Source organism: Symphodus melops (genome assembly GCF_947650265.1).
Source record: "Symphodus melops genome assembly, chromosome: 7".
Classification (NCBI taxonomy): domain Eukaryota; kingdom Metazoa; phylum Chordata; class Actinopteri; order Labriformes; family Labridae; genus Symphodus; species Symphodus melops.
The window spans coordinates 11,591,184-11,619,139 of record NC_136697.1 but is presented as its reverse complement, the minus strand read 5'-3'; the positions used below and the strand labels follow the sequence as shown (position 1 = coordinate 11,619,139).

Genomic DNA, 27,956 nt, shown 5'->3' with positions numbered 1-27,956 from the left:
TTATATAATTTAAACTATTTTACATTTAATCCAATACACTACTTTACCTTCGTTGCAGTTAAAAGGGGAAGAATATGTGCACATACTGAATACTTTGGTGGCTCAATACCGCCACCTACTGAGTGAAAACCCAAAAATGAACCACATCGCTTCAAAAATATTATGAAGCCTTCATCATAATTTTTAGGCGTGTGTTTAGCGGTATTGCCTCACAGAGTGGAGTTCACATATTCTCCCTGTGCATGCATGGGTTCTCCACGGATACTCTGGTTTCCTCCGACAGTCCAAAGACATGCTTGTTCAGGCAAACGGTAACTCGAAAATTGAACATAGGTGTGATGGTGTTAGTGGCTTGTTTTCTGTTTCTCTATGTCAGCCCTTTGATTGGCTGGTGAACAGTCCTGGGTGTACCCTGCTTCTCACCCAATGACAGCTGGGATTGGCTCCAGACCCCTGTGATCTGGAATAGGAAAAGTGGTACAGGTAATGGATGAATGGATCATTTTTAATTAATTTGAAGAGAAAAAAATAATTCAGAGATTATGTTGTTGCAAAACATAAATGAATGTACCTCACTCAACGACTAGACATGTACTAACTTTCCATAACACAACCAATTACGTTATAACATTATAATATTATTATAACACAACCAGTTCATCTACAGTTAGCGTACCATGTACTTCATTATTATGAAAAGAGAAAATGAATATCTTTGATCATTGAAACTTTTGCCATGTCTTACAAAACCTTTGGGAATAACATGTCAGTATTCAAACAGTAGTCAGAAATGTAAAGCCCCTGAATTGTCAGCAAAACTTTTTCTGCTTCTGCAAAGACCAGCAGAGCCGTCTTAAACTCTGTGTGCAGCTCCCAGCAGGAGGATCAGCTGAAGGAAGCAGCACATGTTTCAGTCTATGTGCCTCCCAAACAGCTACATTCAACAGTATGAGCAGCTGCTTTGTGAATAAATAAAAGATATCATCTCTATGTCTTACCTTTTTTAAACAAGATGTGAATACTGATAACAGAGGAGCTGTTCTTTCGGACCACTCTGTTTTCATAATAATATTAATACATTTGATTTCTAACACCCTTTACATTTGAACAAAAATCTTAAAGTGCTTTGGTTTAAACCAACGAAAGACTGAAAATATGATAATATTAATGAATATTAATACTTGTTCTTTACTGTGTGCATTTATTTCGACTAAATATAGAGAATGTCCTCAGTGTGCTGGAAACGAAAAGGTGAACAAGATAAAGATAAGTCAGCAGAGTTAGCAAAGGTACACACGTTCTTTAAAATCTGTTATTGTTCAGTGCTAGTTTATTTTCATTTGAATAAGTTGTTCCTGATCCAAACTGATGGCTTTGACACTTTTACTCTCACTTTACATAAAAATCCATTTTGAGATTGGGGAAGCAGAGTGCAATAATGCAAAATTAAATATTAAATATCCATCACTATCCATGCATCCAACAATCTATCTAAACGTGGTTTTTTTTAATTGTATTTGAACTTTTACCCTTTTTTTTTTCTTTTCGTAAGGAAGGTTGAAGGTAGGAAATGTTGGAAGAGAGACTGGAGGATGACATGCACTAAAAAACAGTCAGGATCAAGAATCTAACCTTCAACCAGTGAGATAAAGGCTTCATCCTGTGTTTATGGGGGCCCTCTCTCCCAACCACGTATCCACATATCCTAACCCTTACTGTCTTTTTTTTTACACAGCTTATCCTGTTCAGGGTTGCATGGCGGTGAGGGCAGAGTATAGTCATTAATGGGATGTGGACATATAGAGACAAGAAACTGTTAAAACAATAGGTGGGCAGCTCCTCTCAAAGACACTAAAGCTAATGTAACAAACCAGTCGTTAAATTGTATTAGTGTGAAGTACAAACACACTGTACTTGTGATCTGTTGCCTCCCATCTCTCATAGTCTGATAAATGGACCTGTACTAACTTTAAGAGCCAAAAGAAGATATTTCTGACAAAATTCACTGACACTCCCTTTGTGCTCAAAAAGTTCCCCTCTGGTACTTGTTGTTTTTATGGAGCAGATAACAAAGAGACATTTAGTGTTGATGGAGGCTGTACAGTGATGTTATGAGGGCCGTCTCTTAAAGTCACAGACCCGTGGGCGTCAGCTGAGCGGGTCCGCAACACAAAGAAGCTCTAAAACATCCCCGAGCTGCTCATGTGGCTTTAATTAAAACAATCAAAGAGATACAAGAAATATCAAACAGGAAAAATGATTTTTTTGAAAGTCTATGACAATAAACTGAGAAATTATTAATGATGGAGACATAAATATATCTGTGTGTGACAGTCAGGTGTTTTTGCCACTAGAGGGCACAACAAGGCAAAGAATAGACTGAAAATGTGCCGTCAGCTCTCAGTGGATTAATGACGAACGCCAGGTACCTTCATCACGTCTACATTTTCTCACCAGTAACGAACATTTAGCCGAACATCGTGTTATAACAAAAATTACATTGAGTGCAGAGATGCATTTGTCCTGAACACGGTCTTATGATGATAAAGAGGTCTAAAGGTTGTCAAAAATCATGATCATCTACTGGAACGTGTCTGTCGTTTTCTTTTTCTTTTTTTGAACAAGGTGGTGGTGTTGTGGATCAGGAGGTGGCAGTGTTATACACCGGAGAATTTACCAATTGTCTCTGGGCAGAAAAGGCTGAACACTGAGAAATGTGGCGAAGGAAAAAAAAAGAGCCAAGAGGATGATGTAATCCTTTAAAGGGATATTTCCCCAAAACTAGAATATGGTAACAATAGATGAAGATCTCGCACTCTAGCCGAGCTAAAATAACCACTACTACATACATATATGTTCAATGAATGATTACTTACACAGAAATGTAACACGATGTTGAAAAAGATGCCAACGGCAAATCCTCAGAGCCCACAGTGATGTCTTCATATTGTTTGTTTTGTCTGGCCTGCTGTTGCAAACACACAAAACATTCGAGAGACATGACATGACGGACAAAAACAAAACAAAGTCATCACATTTGAGAAACTGGAAACAGCTGTGAGAAGCCTTTTTATTTGATAAGAGAGATCATAATCACAAGTTCCTGCATAATATGAGGAGATTTCCTAAGGATCAATCCGTATTTGCAGAAATTAGATTTTCTTTCAAAACAAATGTCATCAATATGAGAAAAAAAAATCATGCAGAGTCAATTATATCTGTTTTGTACCTTAATTAAGGTGTTACAAAGTGTTACTTAATGCAGTTGACGGTATTAGATTGTTACAGCTCTTTTATAATGTTCATTCAAAGTGTGCATCTATGACTGATATAAAAAGAGGACAAGGGACAGGGATTAACGTCTATAAATACAAAATCTTAATATTCAAAAAAAACTCACAGATGGTCCTGGAGATGTGGCATCATTCTTGACTAGGTGACTCATGGTTTTCATTGTTGGATATAGATAGATACTCAGAACATTTACACATGTATACTCATGTGTGATTAGCTAAATGACAAATTTCAATTCATTATTTGGTTTCATAATTTTTTCAGTTTTGATCCTTGGAAACGTTCTCGAAAACAAAAGTCAGACTGAGATTGTTTCACTGGTTAAGTTAATATGGCAGTTTTATTCTGCATGATGATAGCAGGATTTAAGTTGATGACACTTGGTGTTAGTGTTCCTTTAATGGTTCAGCTTAGTAAGAGTAAAGATTAAGTTGACAGTTTTAAAATTAGAAGAAGGATCTATTAAACGTCACAAAATCTATGAAGAACCAAATGTGAATTGAAGATTGCTCTAACCATTTTTAATAGAAGTCAAACTACAGAACTTTACAGAGTGTATACTAATTGATGTATTTCAGTTTCAGGGCAGCCCTTTTGGATATATAAGCATCAATGACATTTCTAACAAGATGTTTTCATGGTATTTCAGTAGTTAGCTGAAAGAAAGATGGGAAAACCTTTTTTTGTTTGTAATATGAATTATTCCACCCCTAGAAAATGAAAGTAAAGAAGTTGAAGGGTGTTGTGAAGACGTTTTGACCTTTAGAACAGGTATAATATTTTTAAAGTTGTAAATAACGTCAGTTACGAACATATTTACAAGGTAATTGTTTAATATGTGTAAAATATATAATTTGCTGATGACAAGTCTTGACGACTTTATGAGCCTGATCAAATACACAAAGCCAAGCGTTTTTTTAACAGTGTAAAAGCTGAAGCCGTGGATCCATCTTGTTTGCATATGACCTCAGCTCCAACGCCTTAGGCTAAACAGAAACACCATCCATTATGAGGAGCGGTTAACCAGCTCTCTCCAAAATTACAGTGACTCTGGGCTCCCATTTTACTGATTTAGCGGTTGTGTGGTTCCCCATCTCATGTTACTGACTGTTGTAGTGAGACGTACTCACGCAGGCCATTCTACCAGGCAGAGTCAACAATGGATTTGTTGGCCATTTATTAAGGACTGAAACTATAATTAAAATTCAATGATAATAAAGTGTTTGCATATTTTACACAAGCACATTTACCGTGTTAAATTCATACTTGGGTTTAATTATACAGATATAAATTACCATTTTTACATTTTTACACATGCACTCCAAGAGGCTGTAGCTCAAGGTGTTCAAGAGAGCTGAAACGATTCCTGAGTATGTAAGACTGTACTGAACCTCTCAATCCATTGTTTAAAGCTGCTACAACAGACCTTACATCCTATTTTCAGTGCTTTACGTCTGTCCGAGTGTTTAGTATGAAAAGCTTTAAAACGGTTAAAATATTAAACTGCTGTATTCCAGGGTATAAATCCTAAAAACATAAGTGATCTAGTACACCAGTAATTGCAACGCACCTGATGTGCAACAAAAAGGCAATGGTAAGTTAAAGACCAAAAGGTTAATTAGGCCTGATCTAAAAGAAAAACAACATGCTTGATCACCTTTTAGTGTCCATAAAAAGCTAATGCTAGCATTCAGCAGCAAGCTAATATTACTCCCAGTTGGACAGTTTCTGATTGCTAACTACTCCCTTTCAAATTGTGATATGATATAATAGTTCAACTTAATTTTCTGAAACAAAATATTGGATATAACCCACTCGCTGCCAGCGAACAACGGCTAACATTCATTTTAATCAACTCTTTACGTTAATGTTAATCAACTCCTTTGCTACTATACCTACCAAGGGGCTGAATGCTTACAATTCCCTTTCTAATTATTGTGGTATAATGGAAAAAAGACATAAACAGCATTCATTTCATAAAAGCAGCATATTAGATAAACCATTAGCTATCATAACAGAACAACTGATGTTAGCCTTCAACAACTTGCTGGCAAACAACAGGTTTTGATTTTTCCTTTCCTTTCCTACATGTCAACAGTAAAAAATGATGTTTGTATTAAAAAAATTGATTACTTGAAGAAGGCTTTTGCAGATTGGATAACCCCCCAGCACCAGCAAATGCTAACATACAGCAGCTCTCTGGCTGATGTTACATAGACAGCAGCTTATGCTAATATATACCTTTCAAAGAGAATTATGACAAAATAGTGAAGAACAAGAGACTTTATTTTTGAAAATAATATATATTTTTATAATCCATACAACAGATAATGTTTTTACGAAATTTCTAGCTAACATTATTATTAGTTTAGAATTTGCCCCTTTCCAATTGTATTGTTTAATCTATCAGTTTTTTGTATTCTAACGCCCTTGCTTGAAGGTAGCTGAATATAAATAAATTCATAAGCCACAATTGAATGTGACAACTAAACAATATTAAATGTGACCACTAGCTAGACAGTGGCTGAATCCTAACACTAACACTAATACTAACACTATCAGACAAAGTTTTGCATGAACATAGTTTGAATGCGAATAAACAAAGTTGAATTTTTGTGGTTAACCCACAAAGACATGGCAGCATTCTGCCATTAACTCCAACAATCCCATTCAGAATAGTGCAATACATTTTTAATATGAAAAGAAAAATGTCCTACATAACGGTCATCATTGCTTTGCAGTGGCTAAATGCTTATGTTAACTGTTGTCTCATGGTATCTAATGGACTAGAAATATGGTATCATTTTTGTTTTGGAGTTTCTGATCAATCTTTAAGCAGTGGAAAACACACTGTTTGTCACATTCACTTTGTTCAACCTTGAATAAAGTATTATGACATTATACCAGCATTTGAGCTTTCCACCCTGAGCATGACGAAAGAAGAAAATTCTTGCTGTGTGAGTATGATTTTGATTGGCGGCTGTAAAGGGCCATCCTGATAACACCATGGTTTTTGTGTTGACCCTGCTTTTAACCTGCTGGCACACACCCCCTGTCTTCACTTTGCTTCGTCCCCCTCCCCCTCTGCCAAAACTCTAGACTGATCCTGACAACATACCCAGTGCTGCACTCCTCCACACCAGCCTCCATACAAACAGCTGCCCTTTTTTAATACTGGCCTTTGACCTATAGGGCTAAAGGTAAGTTAACCTCTACTACCAGGCCGTGAAGCCAATGACATGGTCTCTCATAATGCTGCTAAATTAGCACACATGTGCACCATCTGCCTGGAGATTACCCAGTAGAAATGTTTTTTTTCTTGCTTTACAAGAAATTCAGTAAAAGAGAGAGTGTAAATGGCTACAACACGGTTTAATCTCTCTCCCACCCTCCTGTCTGCATCAGTCGAGGGATTTTCCTTCCCACCATCTCCGGCTGGAACACTATTTCCGGATTGTGTCCTTCATTTGCTCAGTTTGCAGAGCATTTGGGAATGAGAGGGCATGGAAAACTGAGGGTGGCAATGTGGTAAGAGTGGTAGAGAGGGAAAAACACAGAAAGGGAAAGAGGTGTATGTGTGTGTGTTTTGAGTGTGTATGTGTGTGTGAGACAGAGCTGTAGAGAGCTTGAACGGCAGAGACAAGCCCAAGCAACGGCCTTTACCGAAATAGCACAAGCAAAGGATCTCTGTGGGTAACATAATTTGAGAATGATGAGTGCAATCAAACTGAGACATGCAGTATAAACTTTCGGTCATGTGTTGTTCAGGATTCCTTTGTTACAACTGCATGTGTTTGCCTCCCAGCCTGCAAGACTGTTTGTTTTTCTGGCTGTCTCTGCAAGTCCTTAAACATCCCTTTGCACTACTACATCACTCCAGTTAAAGTCCAGGCACAGGCAGTTTGTGACCCATTTACCTTTTGCCATTTCCTCACAAGTATAATTGTCAAGGAAAGGTGGTCATACAAGCTTAAGTGCCCTTTAGCCCCTGGGCAGCTTCTCTATCCTCGTTAGATGACCAAACAGGATTGTATTCATTCTATAAGCTCATCTTCCTGACCTGACTCTAGGGGACTTTCTACGAAAGGGCAGTACAATGTGCATTAGGACTGTCCTTTTAAATTTCATTATGCTACTTTAACATAAACCAGTTATGTTAATAATTTCTTTAATTAAGCCAATAATCTGATGTTTTAACACCATCATGCATACACTGCACAGGATGAAGTGTTTTACAGCTCTTACAGTGCTACAGTTCTTTGAGCTAAATGTAATGTTAGCATGTCAATATGGTAATGCTTAGCAGGTTTAATGTTTGCTGCATTTACTATTTTAGTTTAGCTTGCTAGTAAAATCTTCTTTTAAACATCAAATTCTATATTACTAAAGGGATGTTGTGACCAACGGTGTCATCAAAGTAGTTTTAATCAATCACAGAGGAGAACAATAATGTCAGCTTTTATGATGTACATTAGTTTCAGAAATAATAAAAGAAATATTCAAGTTACCCAGAATTTTCATATTCTGTGACAATTGTTTTCACCTTATCTTTGTCTGCATGGTCATTTTTTTGATTGCTTGGTAATTTGAACATGTGTTTGGTTAGGCGTATGGCTATGGCTCTATTGAGTTTCTGAGATGAAACTTAACAGCTGCAGCTAACTGTCTACAATTGTTGCGAGTCTATCTCAGTGCTAGATAGACCTATAGTAATTCTAACATGCGAAGAAGAAACTTCAGAGTCTTTTCTTTCAGGAATGGTCAAAGTAGTGCCTGTTGTCTAGTGGCTTATGAACAGTGACCATTTTAATTTGGGTATGTCGGTGTTGTTGTCCTCAAAAATGGAACTAGTATGGAAAAAGAAAGCTGTACACAGAGTAAAAGCAAACTTAAGTTCTTAAAGTCCTGAGGCATAAAACTCTGGCCCCGAAGCATCAAGGTAAATCCTGGTGCATGACACACAAAATGGGTTTTCTTTGCTTCCCCTCGTGCCTCAAGTTTGTGTCATTTAAACATTTTGACCTCCCTGCATTAGCTTGCCTTTTTCTCTCTCTTATTTTACTTGAATGTGTGAGTCCCCAGGTTGAAACAAGTTGAAAACTACTTCACTCTAAGAACCCTTTAATAATATGATTAAATTGTATTCAAATCAGAGGCACTATAAAGTAAAAAATGTTCCATAATCATTGAATCCATAGACTATATAGAAACTGTCAGCCCAACTTTCTGGTGTCCCACATGTGTCAAACAGACCTATGTGGTGGAACATGCCATAAAAACTAAGAAACTGTAAGAAAGGGTGAGAAAATCCAACTTTCTCAACAGACTTCTTCTAATTACACCCTCATCAAATGGAACCAGAATCCAATAACAAAGAGGTACATCCCTTTGGATTTTGTTGGTTTCCCCTACCGTTCTCACCATTATATTTACACCAAACTCTTACAATACACACTTTCTTGGATATATAATTACATTTATGATTTGCCTTTGATGGTTGGTTCTTCTTTGGCTGACTGAACTTTGTTGGAAACTTTTGTGGTTGAATCCGGTGTTGTAAACTGAATATATTTAAAGTGTAATCTAGTATAAACATGTTTTGTTATTTTAGTAAGAATAAATGAGACTGTAGAACTAATACAACCTACTTTGGGAATACTTTATGTAACTGTGCTCATGCTAATGATTAATTCTGATTTGACATTTATTCTAAAAAGACCAAGCAGCCTCTGACAAAATTTTAATGGGTCACCATGACAATTTGATTCAGTGCAGTCAGCACTTTTACATTATAGTCATGTCTTAGGCTGAATCTCTTGTACTGGATTGACTGAAGCAGCCACAGAGTGCAGCTGTGAATCTGAAAGACAACAGAAATTTGCTATCGATGTTATGACAACAAATGTAATCAGTATTTTGGTACATGGAGCATTGTTGCAAGCTGTATTAATAAAGTACATTGGTGGTGTGTGTTTGGTCAAAGGAAGGTTATGCTCCATAGTTCATGCAGAGGTTATTTAAATCGTTGCACAGAGGATTAAAGAGCGAAGTGACTCTTGATAATTTAATTTATTCTCGTCTTATTATGACAGGGAACTTTCTGTTCTAACCCTTTTGTTGTAAACTATTTTGACTATTGAAGCAAAATAGGGTCAAGTAGAGGAATCTGATCAGGTCTGACCCATATAGTTCCTTAAATAAGTTCAACATGATATACTTACTGAGCGTAGGACTCGTTTTAAAGCTGCTGATACATCACACTTGACCTTTTCTAAAGTGGTCTAATACTATTAAGGCAGAAAAGGTTTACACAGAGTAAAAGCAAACAAATGATCATGTTCTTGACATCCTGAGGCGTACATCCCAACCTAAGACCCTAAAGCACTGAGGTAAATCCCGATGCATGACGCAGAAAATGAGTTTACTTTGTTTTCCCTCGTGCCTAAAGGTTGTGTCATTTCACGCAGGTCACTGATGCGGACATTGTTTGTGCAGGAGTTGAGTAATCCTGGATTCTTTTGTCCTATCCTCTTATTGTTATGGCTCCTTGGAGAGTGCTTAACACATGCTGGAATAACTTCCTTAAGACCTATGTAAGCAAATACCACTTAAAGTATTTGTATGGCCGTACATGAGAGTGCACACGCAAAGGGGAAAAAAGGGCAGTGGGCTGCTTGCGTGCAGGACAGAGGAGGTTTGTTTTGTCAGCAAAATGTCAATCTGTCTTTGCGAGGTTATCCCTTATGATCTCCCTAAATACACAAGGCTTGGTTGTCCATCTGGTTGGCCGTTGAGAGCTACCCCCCCTCCCATTAACACCCACCACTGCAAGTCCAGGTCTGGTGGCCTTGCCTTTCTACCTCCCACTGAGAGGATATGAAAAGGCCGACAAAGCTTTACATTCTCTTCTTTTACTGTCAGATTTTTGGATCAGTGTAATCCTCAAATGGCTGCAACACGTGTACAGCACTTTGGTTGCTCCCTAACAGCTAACTTGACAACTAAACAATGCAATGGGACTATCAGGAGTTTTTTTTCCCTCGCACGTCCAGAAAAGATCCGGACTCTCCTGTGTTGGCTCACCAACTCACAGAGCCAGGCAACCACCCAAAAAGTCCAAAAAGACAGATCTAAACTGCCTCAGGCTCCCTTAAGCTATTCAGTGTGCACAAATGTGTCTTGGAACAGAGTGAGCAGAAACTAGCATCGTGAGCAGATACACACAGCAGCAGCCCTCTGGACAAGTTTGGCACCCACACCAGCAACTGTGGGCCAAAACTCATGTTGCGTGCTAACTCTCTCCCTCCCCCATCCCCTCATGCTATCCCGCTCTGCAATTATATGCTCTGCTCCCACCCAAACATGCAAGAATAGGCCTCCTCAGTCAACAGACAAACCAAGTCATTCTGTCCTCAAACCATGACATCATGACCATTTGACTTGAGCGTGAAATTCAAGCTTAATTTAACTTTGTCAGGGTAAAGGAAAAAAAGTGGTGTGATATACTGGCAGAGCACTGTGCTGGTGTGAACGGCAACTTTCTGTGAAGGCCCGACTGATTTTATCTTCCAGAGTATCAATCTAACAAGAAATAGCTGACATTGAAAATCTATCAAATTATATTTTTACTGGAAGAAACTGCTTGGCTGAGTTTTGAATGTTCACAAAATAGTAGCAGGATGATACTAAATAAACTCGAGAGATGTCATGTGGCGCTTTCACACACGAACAACACTGAAAACTTCCTGAACTTCTCAGGGTGACTTGTATATGTCCTGCCAGCCTGATAAACATGAGGAAGCAGCAGGAAATTTTCAGGAAAATTCATGAGCGAGAGGAAGACTGTGACACAACATTAAGTAAGTACCGTAAATTCCGTACTATTGAGCGCACCTGGATATAAGCCGCACCGGCTAAAAATAAGTAAATAAATGTATTTGTACATATATAAGCCGCACTTGATTATAAGCCGCAGGTGTCCACGCTATAACAAGAGCTATTTACACAGACGTAGGCTACCGGTAACATCCGCAAATACTGTAGCGTCCGTCCGGACGTTAAAGGACGACGAGAGCGTTCAAATAATAACTTAATAACCCGATCACTGTCGGCCGTGACCACGCCGTTTACAGCAGAGAGCAACACATAACTTGCCGTAACAATCCAACTCTCTCCCCCAGCGTTCTCTCATACAGCCACTCAACACGTTCTCGCTGGTGCATTCACTGACTCTCCACATAATCGGAATTATGAACACATTATCAACTACTGACTTTACAACATGAACCGTTACAATACGAAGCCTAGCCGACGGTGTCTGTAACACGGCTGATGAAAAAGATGACCGTAGTATATTTCACAAGAAAAAGTCCATCCATTCACTGCCTCAGAATGACTTCATTACTCACTTCCTCAGTCTCTGTTGTCGCTGTCAGTGTCATCTTAACGTGCAGCAGCTCTGTTAGCTTCTTTGACAGCCAGGTCGATCGCCTTTAACTTGAAAGCTACATCATATGTATTTCTCCGTGTGTTTTCCATCATGAGGGTGCGTGCATGAAGCGCAAAATGACTGACATTAAGATCCGACGTGACGAAGTCAAATGTTTTTGCGGCAGAAGCTCATTGTCCCCCATAAAAAATCCATGCATTAGCCGCACCGGAGTAGAAGCCGCAGTGCTCGAAGTGTGAGAAAAAAGTAGCGGCTTATAGTCCGGAATTTACGGTAAGTAAATAACGTTTATTTATAGAGCACCTTAGACCCTGCAGGCTTTCCATTCTAACAATGATACTGCTTCATCTCTATATTATAATTTTTTTGTTTTAGAGTTTCCACGGTTTCAGTCTGCCTGAAATGTTTTAGAAGTGCATTCGTGAAAATGGCCTTATCCTTAAAAAAAACAAACACATCTCATAACACTTCAATATGATAATTAATATTCACAAAATAAAAAGAAGGCATCATTTAAGGCCATGAGTTTGAGCAACAAAATAAACAAAAAACTCCCAAATGATATCATGATTCTTTAAACAGATGTTATACTTACATTCAACAATGACCTCTATAAATGTTACTTTATTTGTAACACATTTATTTTAGTGCATTCCTTTGATTTAGCACCTTTTACGTATCTTATTTCTTCTTGCACATTTCTATTCTCATCCTTTTTGCCTGCTTAACTCTTACTTTGATTTGTAGGTTTTCTCATTCCGTATTTGCACATTTATAATTTGCCTGTTTTTATGGTTGACTTGAATGCTAAGTTTTTTTTGTTTTTTTTTTAACTAATCCTGTTGTATGACAGGTGCCGTCTAAATGAAGTTAGTAATTGTTACAGCTAAGGAAACATCTCTAACTTATTTGATATTTTTTCTGTTATTTTTGGGCCCTTTTGCCTTTCTTAGATACAACAACTGAAGAACAGACGGGAAATGTTGGGACAAGAGAGTGGGGGATGACATGCAGCAATGGGCCAAGGCTGGACTCCACTATCCTCCAGCTTTAATGTCAACGGCCTCCACTTTCTGGAAGTTTCCTGGGGTTTGGATGCCTAAGTGGCATCTATCAAACTGCTGACAGCTATTGTGTGAAGCACACCTCATTTTCCAAATCTGCCTCGCAACAGAGTCCTCCCCTCTGTCCTTGCAGCTCTGGGAGGGGAACCTTATAGTGTTTGTGAGCGTGCGCACCTTCATGTATATATGACAGAACCAAACCAATGACAGGCACCTCAGGCCAGCCCAGCCCTCGCAACAAAGAGGGCTGGTGGGTTTCTCAGCAGCCTCTCTCACTCTCCCACATGCTCATAAATAACCATACAGAGCCTCTGCCCAGGCCAGGGGGAGAAAAAGGAGAGAAAAGAGCCATTTAAGCAGCTTCTCTACTCTCATGCCTTCCAACTGACCTTTTCTAAGGGTCAATCAGTCCAACCACAACTCTGCACTCCTCCACCAGCCCCTCCTCTCTCCTTACTGACACTAACCTGAATCATCCTAACACTGCTGCTGTGCCGAGAAGCCACTTAGCAGGCTGGGGTCATTGTAAAGCAGTATTTAAGACGTAGAAGGCATAAAGCCTCACAAGCTCTCAGTCACCGAAGCATGTGAGATGGCGGCCCAGGTCAGAGGTGAAGGTCAAAATACGGGAGGAGGGGAAAAATCCTGTAGCATGGACCACAATGGGACGCAATCCCCGCTGACAATGATGCCATTGTGGACTATGGGTTTCTTAGTGTGTCCTGGAGCTGTGCCTAACAGAGTTATAGTGCTGATGTGATGGCTGTGTAGCCTAGGAAAGTAGTGTCCTTTTATATAAAGGGGAGCAACTGCCTAGAAGCTTGAAAGAGGTCTCAGCTTCTCAATGTTGCATTGCATAAAAGCCTGGGATTGTGTGTGTGTGTGTGTGTGTGTGTGTGTGCATCTGTAAGTGTGTGAGATAGAGAGAGAGAGAGAAAGAGAGAGAGAGAGGTTACTAGTTACTTAACTTTGCTGAGCTCCAAGTCGTGAATCCTTCTCTCACTGGCACGACTCCTCTGTAAAGACTCATAGTTGACTCATAAACGAGGAGGTGTCACAGAAGTTCTTCTGATTTCAAGGTGGGTTGACTGAATCTGAAATAATACATTCTTAGTCTTCAGATAATTAGAAATTTTAGCAGTTGTATAAGACCCTAAAAACAAAAAAGTTGCATTTTGATACAAAACCATCACATTTTTTTTCAATAAGCAAGTCAATATCTTTATCAGCCTTAAATGTAACATTTATACTGTATCTTTTATCATATGCTAATGCACCAATCCAATACAAAAATCACCCCACCCCCTCAAGAAAAATCAGCTGGCGTGTGGTGCAATGTCAATCAAATCTGAATATCAGAGTCGGAACCAGAAGGAGAAAATGATGATACAAGAACATCTGTGTGATTTATGTAGCAAACCTGGGATCTGTTGGTCCAAGACAAACAAGCAGTCTAAGGTTTCTTCTTTAAATTGTTGGAATCTGATGCACATTTTTTATCATGACTGACATTTAAAATAGACTATTAGAAAAAAAGAAGACAAATCTTTAATTGGACTTTTGATTTGACCCATAGTTGAAGTCCTATTACAAACTTATATCTCAGCTATTGATACAAGGGCTTAAAAAAGCATCTCATGGATATATTTTGCCAACACTCCTCATGGTCAGGCTCTACTTAAGCAGAGAGCTGGGTTAACAGAGGCCACAGATACTGTGGGATCATCTTCCTCAGCATAACTTGAGTACCAGGAGTGCCAGGAGTACCTCAGTTGTCACCTCGGTTAGTAAGATTAGGCTCGGGCCAGAATGAAGTGACAGCTGATGAGTGCAATGACCGATGGTTGCTAATGCAGAGGACAGAGAAAGAGAAATGAGAGGAAAGACAGGGAGTGGAGCATTTGGAAAAATGGTATGTCAGTTTTTGCTGATGTCTATAGTAACAATATCCTCCAATTTGACATTCCCTCTACCAAACATTGGCTTTCTGTTTTTTCCCCTCCTTTCTGGCTTCTCAGTGACCTCCTTAAAAGAACAAGCTATGTTTCCCAGGGCCCTGCTATTTGAAGCTCATAGTTTTGGTCATCCAAAGTTTTCTGTTCCAACTCAAGCCGTTCAGACACTGTCCCCACTTACATTTCCACAATGGCCGGGTCCTGGGGGCCAGACCATAGCCGCCCTACACTGCTGCCCACAGTTGAGTTGCCTCTGGCAGAGCTACTGCGTGCTTTGTGTGCTGGTTCTGGCCGCCGATCAGGGAAACCCCACAGTTTCTCCATGGTGAATGTCGAATGCCCTGCCAAGGCCATTATGCATCCCTTCAATGGGCGTGAATAGCAGCACACTACAGTACAGAAGATTTGAGAGATGTGTGATTCATCCAGGGTTTACAATGAGAGACCATGACACAAATACAGACACTGGTGAACTGAACTAATCCCTGACATTGCCATGTTGTGTCTTTGAGCCTTTTATGATGGCCTACAAACAAAAAAACAAATCCTGATAAAATGTGACCTACATTAAGCGGTTTCAGGAAATATGAAAACAGTAGATATACACATTCCTTGACACAATTAATGAGCTGTGTCTAAACAAACTCTCCAATTCTAAAGAGCAGAGCGATTATTCTGCTGATTTTACAAAAACTGGGTGTTATGACTTAGTGCGGCTAAGTGAAAGACAGCAGGGGGCCGATCATGTATACATTTAACACTCTTAAATATGGGGATTAAAGCTCTTTCCACCAGTTCAACACAGAATTTATGTTCAACACACTTAACCACTGACCCTAATAACAGCTAGGGAACAATAAACAATCCTCACTACCATTCTTTCAAGTTCTCATTTGTACTTAAATCAATCAAACAATCCATTTTTAAGGAACATATTGCCTAATCATGGCAAAAGCTATCTTTTGACTATTAACAGATAGGCCATACAGTTAGTTTTATTATTTAGAGGGACACAGTATTCATACACCATGATCAAGCACACAACTCAAACCAGGAAAATCTTCCTTTCAACAGGCAAAGATCTGGAGGAGAACCAGAAACATTGTCAGACAGCTATCTGCTCGATGAATGGGTTTGAGGGAGAGGCAGTTAAATACAGATGGATGGTGTCGAGGAAATTATCAAGAGTTGACTCCACAAAACAATAATAATAATAATAATAATAAGACCAATAGACTGACAGACCAAGACGGAGATAAAATAATAACAACAAAATTAATAATAATAATAATAATAATAAACAAATTTCAGAGAAATCATGTAACATCTCCAACAACTACTCTACATTTATTAGCAGCCTACCATGGACCCTTTGCAGTCTAAGTTGCCAAAATATTGTCAAAAAACTCACAGCTGAATTGTTATCTATACGCACAGAGAAACATCTGTCTATTAATTTAAAACTCATGCAGCGTTTCCCAGCACTCCCACAGTCCAGTTGCATATTGCGGTATCGAGATGAGTCACATCAGCTAGTAGGCAGCTGGCAGGCCTGCCGTATCAGCCTATCCAGTTAATCTCACGATTAGCCTTCACTGATCCCATCAGGACTGCCTGGATCTGGGGTGCAAAGCCTAAAGGTTTTATTCTGCGAGTGCAGGCCTCCATCACCTGGGACCACTGCACGCACGCAACACAAGTGAGGTACTAGCAGAAATACACCAGCACATTCCCAAATATTTGGGCTTTTTTGAGTGTTGGTCATAATGGCAACAAATCCCAAACACAAGGCCTAAAGACAGGAGCTCATCATGCCAAAGTATCACTGACGTGTGTAGAGCCACAATGCTGAGGAGGACAGGGTAATGAAATGTGTCACAGAGGTCACACCCAGAAGTTAAAGGGGCACATTTTGTGGTCTTCTGACACCCAGTGGAGGGCAGAAAGGCAAACTCAGGGTGGGGGCAGTAGGCAAGTCACATGCCGTGACAGGCATCAAGGCTTCTTAAAGAGGGACTGAAGGAAGGCACTAGCATTCAAACATTACAACCACATTGACAAACGGGAGCACTTTTAGTGTGCAAACAACCACACAATTATATACCTGTCATACTCTGGATATACAAAAAACATGAAATCATCCCACAAATACCACTTGGCAAGTCGAACTGTATTTGCAGACAAAAATGCCAAATTGCCAGAATTTGTGTTTGGCTGTGCATCAAGGTAAAGCTTGGGGGTCTGTGGGCACAGACTGGACAAAAGAAAGAAGTGTCACTCTGATGGGAAAAAAGGAATGCTCCAGGCATTTACCTCCCTGACTCTCAGTCTTTAGGTCAAAAGGGGAGCAGCCATAAACTCTCGGACACCAACAGAGACAGACCTCTGACCATGCAGGCCTTGTTTCACTCTCCTTGCAGCCACTAATGTCAGCTGGTGGAAGAGGCCCTGGTTGTTTAAATTTATAGCACAATGTCATTCTGTGTCATGGACGGGACACAAAGCATGTATTCATCCAACATAAGAAGATAGTTACTCATACCATTTTTTAGCACAAGAGGTAGGAAACAGCAGCATGTCTCATTACAAAAAAATACATTCTTTGAGTAATGTTGTTAACACATCAGTTTTTGTGTCTTCCACAGAATTATCTCAGAGCTGCATTTACAAGCGACAGTCAAGGTGCCACTTTTGCTGCTGGACGTGTTCGACGAGCTCAACAAGAATATGATAAACAGTTGCCAACTCGGCAGGTTTCTCTATCAGACAAAAAGAGTTTAAGTCTGGGGCTCTTTGGAGGCCAATCCACCAAAGACAGTGAAGACAAACTGCTTCGCTCCTTGTGTTTTTAAAAGCATTACTATTATATAAGGTTGAAGTTATAGTTCATGCTCTGATTTAATCATTCAAGCCTGCAGAGCAGGGTTTTTTCTTTTCCATTCATGCCCTGAAAGGAATTTTTCAGCTGTTACAGTGCAGCTTGAGAAGTGAATGAAACGGTCTGGACCGTACCATTACAGTGTAGGGGTATCCTAACTACACTGTAATTTACATATGCCGCACTTTTAGTACATTTGACCGTGTAATTCATCACACACACGCCTTTTAGTTTTTGAAACTGAGTATTTTCTATTTATCCCACTCTGAAATCAACAATTACATTGATGTATTTTACTTTTCAATGACGCTTGTATGGAAAAAGATGCCCCCTCCTGTATGTCCATAATGGACCATGCCAAGATGATGTTACGAACAGCCCTTTAAAGTCGCTCCACTTCCGAGATGAAGTAAAGTAAGGAGCCCCGCTGCACAGGGAGGAAGCCTCATCTGACAATCTCTCAGAAAAAAAAAAATCATTTGCAGCCTGTGTTGACAAAATATATTTGGACTTTGGGATGTTTTATGGACTCAAAACCGAAGGAGTTTCTTCTCCTTTTCTGCATCTTTGTAGGCTCTCTGCGAGTGGCTTACAGCCTTTGTAAGTGTCATTTGCGACAAACGAAACGTGCATTTTTCTTCTAAACACACGCAGCAACAACAAAGACAGCAACCTGGACTACTTTTTTGAAACAGGAATGGTTTATCCTTCCGAAGGTTTATTCTACATCGAAATGGATCAAGCACCACCAGGTAAGTTTAGGGTTAAATTCAGCCATTGTCTGATATATAGGGTTCGGGAAACGTGTTCTTCCTTTTTCAGACCCTTTTTATTTGTTGGGATCATGTTTTACAGATTTGTGATAGAGTTGGCACCTGACAAATGCTTTGCAGGTGTCAGTAAAACGTTACAATGCCCGGGTCCTCGGTGCTGCGCTCCCCCTGTGGTTATGCCCAGGCATGCATAGCGCAATCCACTTGCCAATTACGTAATACCTTTCTGTGGACCAGGCGCAGCGGCTTTGCCTTCTTTCCTTTTGTCCCAGCACACATACGTGAAACTTGAAGGGAAATGCAATGGCGATTTTTGCATCTCATCTCAAGCCTAACACTTGTACGTATGACATTGTAAATGGTGCGTCGGAAAAGGGGGAATAGATTTGAGTGTGCGTTAATAATGAGCACCGCATGAAACGACCGCTTTGTTCTCCTCTGCAGCCAGCCGTGCTTAATTTGTGTGCTCGCTCTCAAAGTAGGCTAGAGGCAAGCAAACCAGACAGCTCGTCTCATGACTCAACTCCGGCAGCTCATACGATATTTCATTTTTTTTATTTACCTTTTTGTCATCTGACCTCGGTGCGATTGTACTGTCCCAACAACATCACAACTCATTTCTGTTATGTTTTCAAGTCTGTTGTCTTCTTCTTCTTCTGTTACCAAAGCCTAATTACTTTGACTTCACCTGATAAGATGTGCATAGTTATTTAATTTTTGATAACAAATGACAAAGACCGTTACTCCCAGGAGTAAAATAAATACTGACGCAACAGAGGAACAAACAAAAGCCCTGTGTTGCTCCTGGTTAGATTCTTTATTGTAGATATTATGGGGCTATTTCTGTGTTCTTTTTGGCGTTTTCTGGATAGAATTCGTTTCAAAAGCAGGCTATATAGTGACTGACTTGTTTTCTTTTTTTTATTGCACAGTTAAATATCATGGCTCTTGTATGTACTGGTATGCGTATGTGGGTTTTGGAAGCTAGAAGAGTTTCTTGGCAGGAGACGAGGAGGAGGAGGGGGTTGGTGGTGGTGCAGATTTAATTTTGCTGAGTTCAGGAGCCGCAGCTTTTCGTTGTGTGCTTTCCACTATGCTGCTGCTGCACCTGCCTTTTGTTTATTTTAAGGTCAGGAGAAGAAAAAAAAAAAAGGGAGAGCGGATGGTGGGAGAAACCCAGATTTTTCTCCTTTCTGAGGGTGCTCTTGTATTCTACCTAACCTACTCATGAAAGGCACTTTTGTCCTTCAGTGAAATATATCGCCCTTCACCTCCTCTTGATGCGGTTTACTTTTTCTTTTTTTAATTTTTAGGAAAACGCTTCATCTTCCGGCCAGGCTCACAGATTTTATTCCTTAAAGGTTGACGGAAAATTTAAGAGGATCTGTAAGCGTGCAATCATTATAAAGTAGTAGGAGGGCTGATCCAAGAGGCTCAAAATATAACATCTGGTTTATGTAATGCCTTTCATGCAATACAGGACAGTGCCAAAGGCTGCTGCAAACTTCAGAAGCTCTACTTTGCAAGGGCTGCAGGCAAATGAAGACCTAATTATGAACATTTCAGGTTAAAGGAAGGAGAAAAAAAGCCTCACAGTAGTTGACTGATAGGTTTCACAAAATGAGAACCAACTGCCACATTTGCTTTTTTTTTTTTTTTTAGTGCAAACTGCACTTAAGAACTGAAATGATTTGACACTGATATCTCTTGGAAACATGCCTGGGCTTGTCCTCAGATCATGACAGGCTCCATCAAGCAAGGGTGTGACAGAGTGTTTGAGTCCGTGTTAGGGGAGAGCACTATTCCCTTAACACACACACACAGATAGCAACAATGTACATGTTTTGTTTACAATACTTAGCTTTATCTCAGTAAAGATGTTTTTTTTTTCTTGGATGTCTTTCTAAGAAACAGAATTCCTGATGGTTTGCATTTCATTTTCTTATCTCTCCTCCTCATTTGCATCTAGCTCTTCCTCCCAGGTCAGCAAAGCCAGTGTCTGCCACCATGAACAACAACTGCCTTTCTCCACCTGTGTACTCGCTTCAGGACGCTGAATGGTATTGGGGAGACATAACAAGGTAACGAACAAACATGCAATCATCCAAACAAACACATCCACCTGCTAAGAGCACATTGTTTGATTGTTTAATGTGATGGTACGTTAGATCCAATAACCATTAAACTGATTTGACCTGCAGGGATGAAGTGAACGAGAAGCTCCGGGACACACCTGATGGTTCCTTTCTGGTGCGTGACGCCTCCACAAAGCTGCAGGGAGACTTCACGCTCACATTGAGGTAGGCAGAATAGGAAAAGATGAAATCATTTCTCCTGTAGAAGAACTGCTACAAATATCCGTTTGATTTTACATGCATGTTTTAACTTTCTGCTTTGCTAATTCAGAAAAGATGGACACAACAAGCTGATCAAGATATACCACCGTGACGGGAAGTATGGCTTCTCGGACCCCCTCACGTTTACATCAGTAGTGGAGCTCATTTGGTACTATCAGCACCATCCGTTAGTCGAGTACAACGCAACCCTGGACCTGATGCTCACACATCCCGTGCCACGCTCCCAGGAGGTCAGCTTCATTATTTGATTAGTTTTAGAAACTATTTAGAAGAGGAGATTATAAGTGGAGAAACAGATTTTATTAAATACTCATAATATGAATTGCACATATTTTAATTGTCATTTTTGACTCTAGGTGAAAGAAGACAGTGTCGATGTTGCCGGCAGAAAACTCAAGGAGGTTCACTGTCAGTATCAAGAGAAGTCAAAGGAGTTCGATCGACTTTACGAAACATTCACAAAGACCTCGCAGGTAAAAATCAAGCTTATTCAATTAACTCAAATGATCTTTTATATACGTGACAAGAGAAGAGTACTTTTTCTAAGTAGTAAACATCCGATTCCTGACTCTCCTGATATATTCTTTGCGGTGCAGGAGATCCAGATGAAAAGAACAGCAATCGAGGCATTCAATGAGACAATGCTGATTTTCGAGGAGCAGTGTCGTGAACAGGAGCGTTACGGCGAGGAGTTTGAGAGGAACAATCAGTCTGAAGTAACAGACAAAGATTTGGAAAGGTACTTCGTCATATTGTGTTAAAAAAATAAACTTTTGTAGTTCATACTGATTAGCCTTTTTTTCTAACCTGAGATCTTTTACTGGCCCTTGTTAGCTTTTTGATAAATTATGAGAAGCTGAAGTGCCGTCTCGGGGAGATCTACGACAGCAAAATCCATCTGGAGCAAGACTTGAGAACGCAGGTGGAGGACTACAGAGAGACGGACAGGAAGATAAACAGCTTGCGGCCTGACCTCATCCAGCTACGCAACATGAGAGACCAGTACCTTAAGTAAGTAGGGACAGAATATTGTTTGTAGTTTATCACGAGAAACCCTTAAGGGAACAAGTATTCTGCTGCTGAATTGGAGTTAAAATGAAACGTCGTCTTTTCACCTCTCCTTGCAGCTGGCTCAATCACAAAGGCGTACGACAGAAACGCATAAATGACTGGCTTGGGACACAGATCGACAGCCTTGATGAGTAAGTTTCAGCAAATTCTTTCTCGGTGTGACTCTTTAAAATGATTTTAACTTCTCAAAGAAATAGACAATTGTACCAGATTTGTAATAACACCACTCTGGATTTTTTTTCCCCAGCACATATGTACTGAAAGGAGATGAGAAGAATTTGCCACATCAGGAGGAGACGAGCTGGTTTGTTGGTGAGATTAGCCGGACGCAGGCAGAGGAGATGCTTCAAGGAAAAGCTCCAGGAACGTTCCTGATCCGAGAGAGCAGCAAACAAGGAAGCTACGCCTGCTCTGTTGTGTGAGTAGAACATTTTGGAAAGCTAAAGAAAAGATGAACATTACAAATGTCATAATCATGTGTCACTCATGTGTTTTTTTGCCTTCGTTTCATCACAGTGTAAATGAAGACGTGAAGCATTGTATGATCTACAGCACACCACACGGATATGGCTTTGCTGAGCCCTACGATGCCCACTGCTCACTGAAAGACCTTGTCCTGCACTATCGCTTGCACTCATTAGCGCAACACAATGATGCCCTGGATGTTCGGCTGTCACATCCAGTACACGCCAAAGCTGCAGCCACACCTCCACAACATGCGGAGGAACACAAACTCTTACAGACTCCAAAACACACAGCGGGGCTGCCGCCTGCCGCTCCAGAAATGTAATCCATTGGAAAGAGACGTGTTGTTTACTGTATCCTACGAGAATGACTGCATCGAGGTGCATTTTGTAAAGTTTTGCACTACAATGATTCCATCGGTTTTTGTGAATGGGATTTCACAAATAGAAGTGGGACCGGAACTTGAATGTCAGCTTGAACCTTTTTTTGTTTAGTTTTCAAAGAGACTGTTTAAGCTTTTTTTTTTTTTTTTTTTTTTTTTGTACTTCATTCGACGCCATTTGTTCAATGGACACATTTTGGTAGGGATGTTCACAACCAGTTTATTGCTCTCTGACATCAGGTGCTGCACCTTTATTTGACTTTAACAAACAGAGTTATTGTTGCTAGAAATGTCCTTTTCCCTAGTTAGCATTTGTTTAGGTCTGAAAGTTTGACCTCTTGTTAAGAATATGCTTGGCAACAATGGAGTTATATTTCTACCTCTTTTCCTGAGTGCTCTTTTGAACAATTTGATTAAAATATGACACAGAGAAGTTATTGATAATGGAAGTAAAGACTTGATTTAAACAATACAAAAAGGACAAATGCTAACATCTTAACTTTTTTTGATCATTTGCAATTTTTCAATTGTCTAAAAAAGAAATGCACACTTTAAATTACATTTTCATCAATTACCTATATTATGGATAATTATGCCTTTCCTATAAAGCTAGAGGTCATCAAAAAAGCCAACTAGCTTTTTTATCAAGTAACCTACCATTAAAGCTAAGCTGCTCACCAGTAGAGTTAAAATAATGTGCAGAACCAGTTTAGAAAGAGGTTCATTAAAGTAAATGCAGACAAATCTCTTAAAGCTGTGTGGGGCTCAGAAGCTGCTCACCGTTCTTCTTGTACTCCCCTGCTCCCCGAGTAACATATCAATAGTGGCAGCGTGATTGGAGACTGAACAGCCAATCAAAATGTACTTAATATAGTTTTCTAATCACCTGTTATTGTGGTTATGTATAAAACTCTGTGAAGAATTAGGGCACAGGAAGCAGATTTGAACGGAGAAATAGTTTTCCAAAAAAAAGTGAAAATGTGATGTTTTATGGATGAGGAAAACAGTGGCAGTAACTGACAGAATTTGGATCGTTTAAAGAGATTATTCATACCTTGACAATGATTGTGTTACAAAATGTCATGTAAGTGCTTAAAAAAACCATTGTGCTCAAAATATCACATTGCACACTAAAAGGAAAAAGGCAAAAATCTAACTCCATCTTTTACCTTTACTTAGTGCATTTGTGAGGAGTAAAAAAAAAATGGTGCTGTAAACAGGCTGTTTCCTTTATAACGGTTTGGTGGACCAAACCACTTTTGGGTAACTTCCATGTGTGAATATGTGAAAAAGTGGTGATGCATCTTGACAATTTGCCCCTTCGTCAGCAGACATTCACACAAAGGGTAATTATGTAGCATTAACATCCTGTAGAATACCATTGTACGAGCATACTCAATGTTAAACCCATTGACCAAAGCACTTAATAGTGAGCTAAAACTACATCCCTGTTCAGTCCGGTAAATGCATTTTGGCAAGGAGAGGGAGATGTATGTACACCTGCTGATGTGCTGATTGAAACATAATCTGAAGTACTGTATGTTATATTCTGTTACTCAAAGAAGTATAAGCTTTTTGTATTCTATATATATTTTTTCTATAAACACGCCACAAGATGAAAGCTTGAAGAAAGTGCAATCCAACAGTATTTCTATTGTTGCAATGTATGACGACGATGATGGCGGTGACGGTGATGCTGTTACGGGAGGTTGACATTTGCCACAAGAATGCACTCTCTTTGGTGGTGTCGGTATTATGTGGCCTCCGATGTTTGTTTGAACTGCCAGAGGTCCGGAAGTATCCTGCCTCCATTACTTGAACTGTGGCATTGCTCGAGCTATGAATGTTTTTCATGACATGCCGCCTACATAGCTTAAGAGGAAAGGAATCCATGTTGAACTTGGCACATTTTTCAAGTTTGAGGACAATAGATACTCTGTACAGAGAAACTGTAAAATGTAATTCTGAGGTCAGTTTATGGAAGGGGGGATGATTAAGCCTCTTATGAAAATATAACTCCACTGGGGGATTGAGGAAACTCCTCGGGTGAAGAAAAGCAATGTGAGACCCTGACCTTTTTCTTGCTTAAAGACAATAAACTGATGAGGGTTTTGTCAACCTGTGTTATCTGTTGCTTTTTTCCCTCTGTGAATTGCTGAGACTGCACAGTGTCACTTTTTATCATTTCAAGTAACCTTAAACAAAGACGCCTGACTATTTTTGTCTCTTTTTTTTTTTTTTCCAAACTAATCTTATCACATGGGAAAAATATTAGCAAATACAAAGCAATGGATGGCCTAAAGGGGGAGAATTAGTTATTAAAACATACCATCTGTCTCTAGTGGAGTCATTGTCGTCTGATGAGCTTATCCATGGGTCAGCAGAGATAGGAGGCAGGGAGGGCACTAGAGGACAGGCTGTGGACAGATGGAAGAGAAAGGAAACGATAAAGACAATAGCAGGATATGTGCAGGCCCTTTCCCTTCTCAGTCTGGCCGCAGTTGAGTCACTTGAAAACTATGCATCAAACCCATTTCAGCTGGAACATGGTGTATTTTGAAACAACGTTGTGAAAGTTCCTAAGAAAGGAATGCAGCTCCACTGTAAACATTAAATGTGGTCTAGCTTTAGTTTAGTCTCCTAAACTTCACGTGTTCTATTATCTGAGGTTAAACAAGATGTATTCAAAATATCCCCAAACGTACATTTAGCGCCATCCAAAAGAAACGGTCAGTGAACCTTTGGATATTGGACTGATTGATTTGGATGCTCACCCTTAGTAACCACCTCTTCACCATATTATGATGGCAGCTTTATTACTCGGACATCAGGCTCAGGTAAATGCTGCAATATAATTCCACAATGTTCTAGGTTTGAAAATTATGCAGGGAGTCATACAGTGTTCTCAGTTAACCAAAATAAGTCAACAAAAAAAATCCAGATGGAAATTCATGGCTATATCAAAGGTATGGTAAGTTCCAAGATATTTGATAACTCACGTTTGACAGCTAAATTAGTAAATGTTTTCAGTTAACTTATTACGAGCTTAGTTAGTTGTTAACTTGGATTTGTAGATCTTATTCTGTAATGCTATCAAACGCTACTGTAAGCTAAAAAGAGGTTGATTACTAATGTTAAGATCCAACTGCTACTGGGGCGCCAAACTTTTACCATGGGGTCGAGTCTGAACAATCTCTTCCCAAAATGTTCTGCTTCTCTTCCACTGTCTGAACTAATAAAGGTTAAAAGGCAAGAAAAACTGCTACTGTCTAACCATATAGCAACATGTGATTGGTTAACAATAAATATGGTTCCATGTTGCTCCTGATTTTCATTATCAAGCACACACAATCACAAGCACAACGCCCCCCTTTCAACTTTTAGTGCATCAGCACACAGTTGATCCGCGATCCATACGACCAAGTAAGAAACACACTGGTCTAATAATGAGCAGATTATATGAAGAGTCTAATGTTGTCAAAGATAAATCAACAGAGAACTTGTTTTGTGGAATAATAATGTTTTATTCTCTGATGTATTTAAGTTTTTTAGTCTGTAATGTTGTAATGCAGGGGGGTCTGAATTTCCTGATCTGATAAAATTATTGAATCTGTGACTTAAATCTGTTATTGAATCAACAGAACATAATGCTTTCTCAATCGAACATACGGTAATAGATGTGTATGTGACACAAAAACACTATTTGTTCGACATATTTGGCTGGTATAAAATATGTTTGGCCGGTGCTTTTTTTTATCTACCGGCACCTTGGCCGGTAAGTCAAAAAGTTAATTTGGGACCCTGTCTGCGATATAGTGAGTGTCAGCAGCTGTAGAGCAGAGGCGGTTCGATGTAACAAGCAGGCGTTACCATGGTAGCTGTGAAGCCAAACCATAACAAGTGGGTTTGTAAGAGCCAAAGAGAGTAAGAGGTGCATCTGTGTTTTCCTGAAAAAATTAAGGAATCTTTTCCAGTCATAATTTTTCTTCAGTCTCATTTTGTAAAATAAATTGTAAAAGAAGCGTACCGTGCTCCCAGTATCATGAATCATGTTTTATTGGGAGTTAAGTGAATTGTTACATCCCTAGTTACTAACCCAGCATTTAGCTTTCTTCCGTGAGCATGATCTCAGGGGAAAAGGGTTGCGGTGACAATATGTTGATAGGGTTTCTGTGACCAGAGCAACAGGTGGCCTGTTTCAACCACCACATCAGGTCTATGTTAGGTAGGGATTAATGAGGTACACAGGGCAAGGATGTACTGGGGAAGAGCCTCGGTTCCAGGCCACGGATTACTCCCTCTTACCTGTGTCAGCATAGAGAGCTGGCAGACTGGCTGTATTTGTGCTCCACTAGAAAGGACCACATGTATAGCGGAGATAGATAGATAGATATGGCAGACTGTAGCAGGGCTGAGTCACACTTAGGGAAAGTGTGGGTAGAGAAAGTGTGTGGGGAATAGACAGGAGAAAAAGAATGGACAGGAAAGTATTTAAAAGCTGCATCTCTACACTCTCACGTACAAGATGGTGTAAAAATGAAGGATGTAGAGGTCAAGTTTGGCCGAGCTTTGTTTTCCCTACCCTGAAACACACTCCCACCTGGCTTAAACTCAAAAGTATTTGCTTCAGCAGCAGTTTATAGTTTACATTACTCTGAGCTATTTCCCTTACCCCCCCCCCCCATCTGAGTTCAATCTCAGTTAAGAAAAACACAGCCCCCCCATGCCATTTCCTTTCTCATTCATATGCAGTCGGCCTCCACTTCCCTCCCTCTTCTTTCTTCTTCTCCTTGCGCTCGGTTAAATTCATAGTTATTTTGCTTTATAGTTCTCAATTTAAATAAGCCCTAGCTGGGGGAGGAGGGGAGCAGGCAGCAGGACAAATTACCTCTGGAGTCACGCCGAAAATACACACACACCATCAACTGTCTCGCAGGCCTTCAGCAAGGTTTTCGCTTTCAGTTTGGCCACAACCAATCGTCTCTCTCCTCCCCTCTGTCTCCGTCCGATTCCAACGTTTTCACGCTCCCCGGTCAGCCAATAGGAGGACGATAACGTGCCGCGAGTCGTCCAATCAGCGTACAGTTGCTATGTTGGAGGCAGAATCGATAAGAGAGGGATTTTTTTTTCCTCTCTCTTTTTTTTAGTAGCTCACATTATAGCTGGCTTATAGGCTGAAGGAAAGAGACACTGTTGCCTGCCAAGCAGCATAAGCTACAGACCAAACCATTTAACATACAGGCTCAACATTTCTTTAAGCCTCTCTAA

The 27,956-nt window shown here is 39.9% G+C and overlaps 1 protein-coding gene and 1 long non-coding RNA gene across 4 annotated transcripts; one reads left to right on the top strand and one right to left on the bottom strand.

Annotated features, from left to right (window-relative positions):
- Positions 1-442: 442 nt before the first annotated feature.
- LOC306827081 lies at positions 443-27,704 on the bottom strand. 3 transcript variants are annotated; one of them, XR_013779573.1, is made up of 6 exons: positions 27,577-27,704; positions 25,018-25,105; positions 14,944-15,151; positions 13,776-13,901; positions 2,877-2,968; positions 443-460 (listed from the first exon to the last, which is right to left on the bottom strand). It is a non-coding gene; the product is annotated as an uncharacterized lncRNA (long non-coding RNA). The 3 variants fall into 3 exon arrangements; XR_013779574.1 differs by lacking the exon at positions 14,944-15,151; XR_013779575.1 differs by lacking the exon at positions 14,944-15,151 and having other exon boundaries at positions 2,877-2,965.
- On the top strand, positions 18,033-23,217 carry LOC306827079 (phosphatidylinositol 3-kinase regulatory subunit gamma-like). The gene is made up of 10 exons (XM_079348727.1): positions 18,033-18,392; positions 20,383-20,494; positions 20,615-20,713; positions 20,820-21,000; positions 21,127-21,243; positions 21,367-21,509; positions 21,605-21,781; positions 21,898-21,972; positions 22,089-22,259; positions 22,358-23,217. The coding sequence occupies exons 1-10, from the start codon at positions 18,338-18,340 to the stop codon at positions 22,629-22,631; spliced, it is 1,404 nt and encodes a 467-aa protein (XP_079204853.1). The 5' UTR covers positions 18,033-18,337; the 3' UTR covers positions 22,632-23,217.
- Positions 27,705-27,956: the final 252 nt, after the last annotated feature.

Excerpts from the sequence above, each read along its gene's own strand:
- LOC306827079 (XM_079348727.1), top strand. The coding sequence starts at position 18,338 with ATGGTTTATCCTTCCGAAGGTTTATTCTACATCGAAATGGATCAAGCA. Across the intron at positions 21,001-21,126 it reads CCGTGCCACGCTCCCAGGAG|GTGAAAGAAGACAGTGTCGA; the intron begins GTCAGCTTCATT and ends TTTTGACTCTAG. Across the intron at positions 22,260-22,357 it reads AGCTACGCCTGCTCTGTTGT|TGTAAATGAAGACGTGAAGC; the intron begins GTGAGTAGAACA and ends GTTTCATCACAG.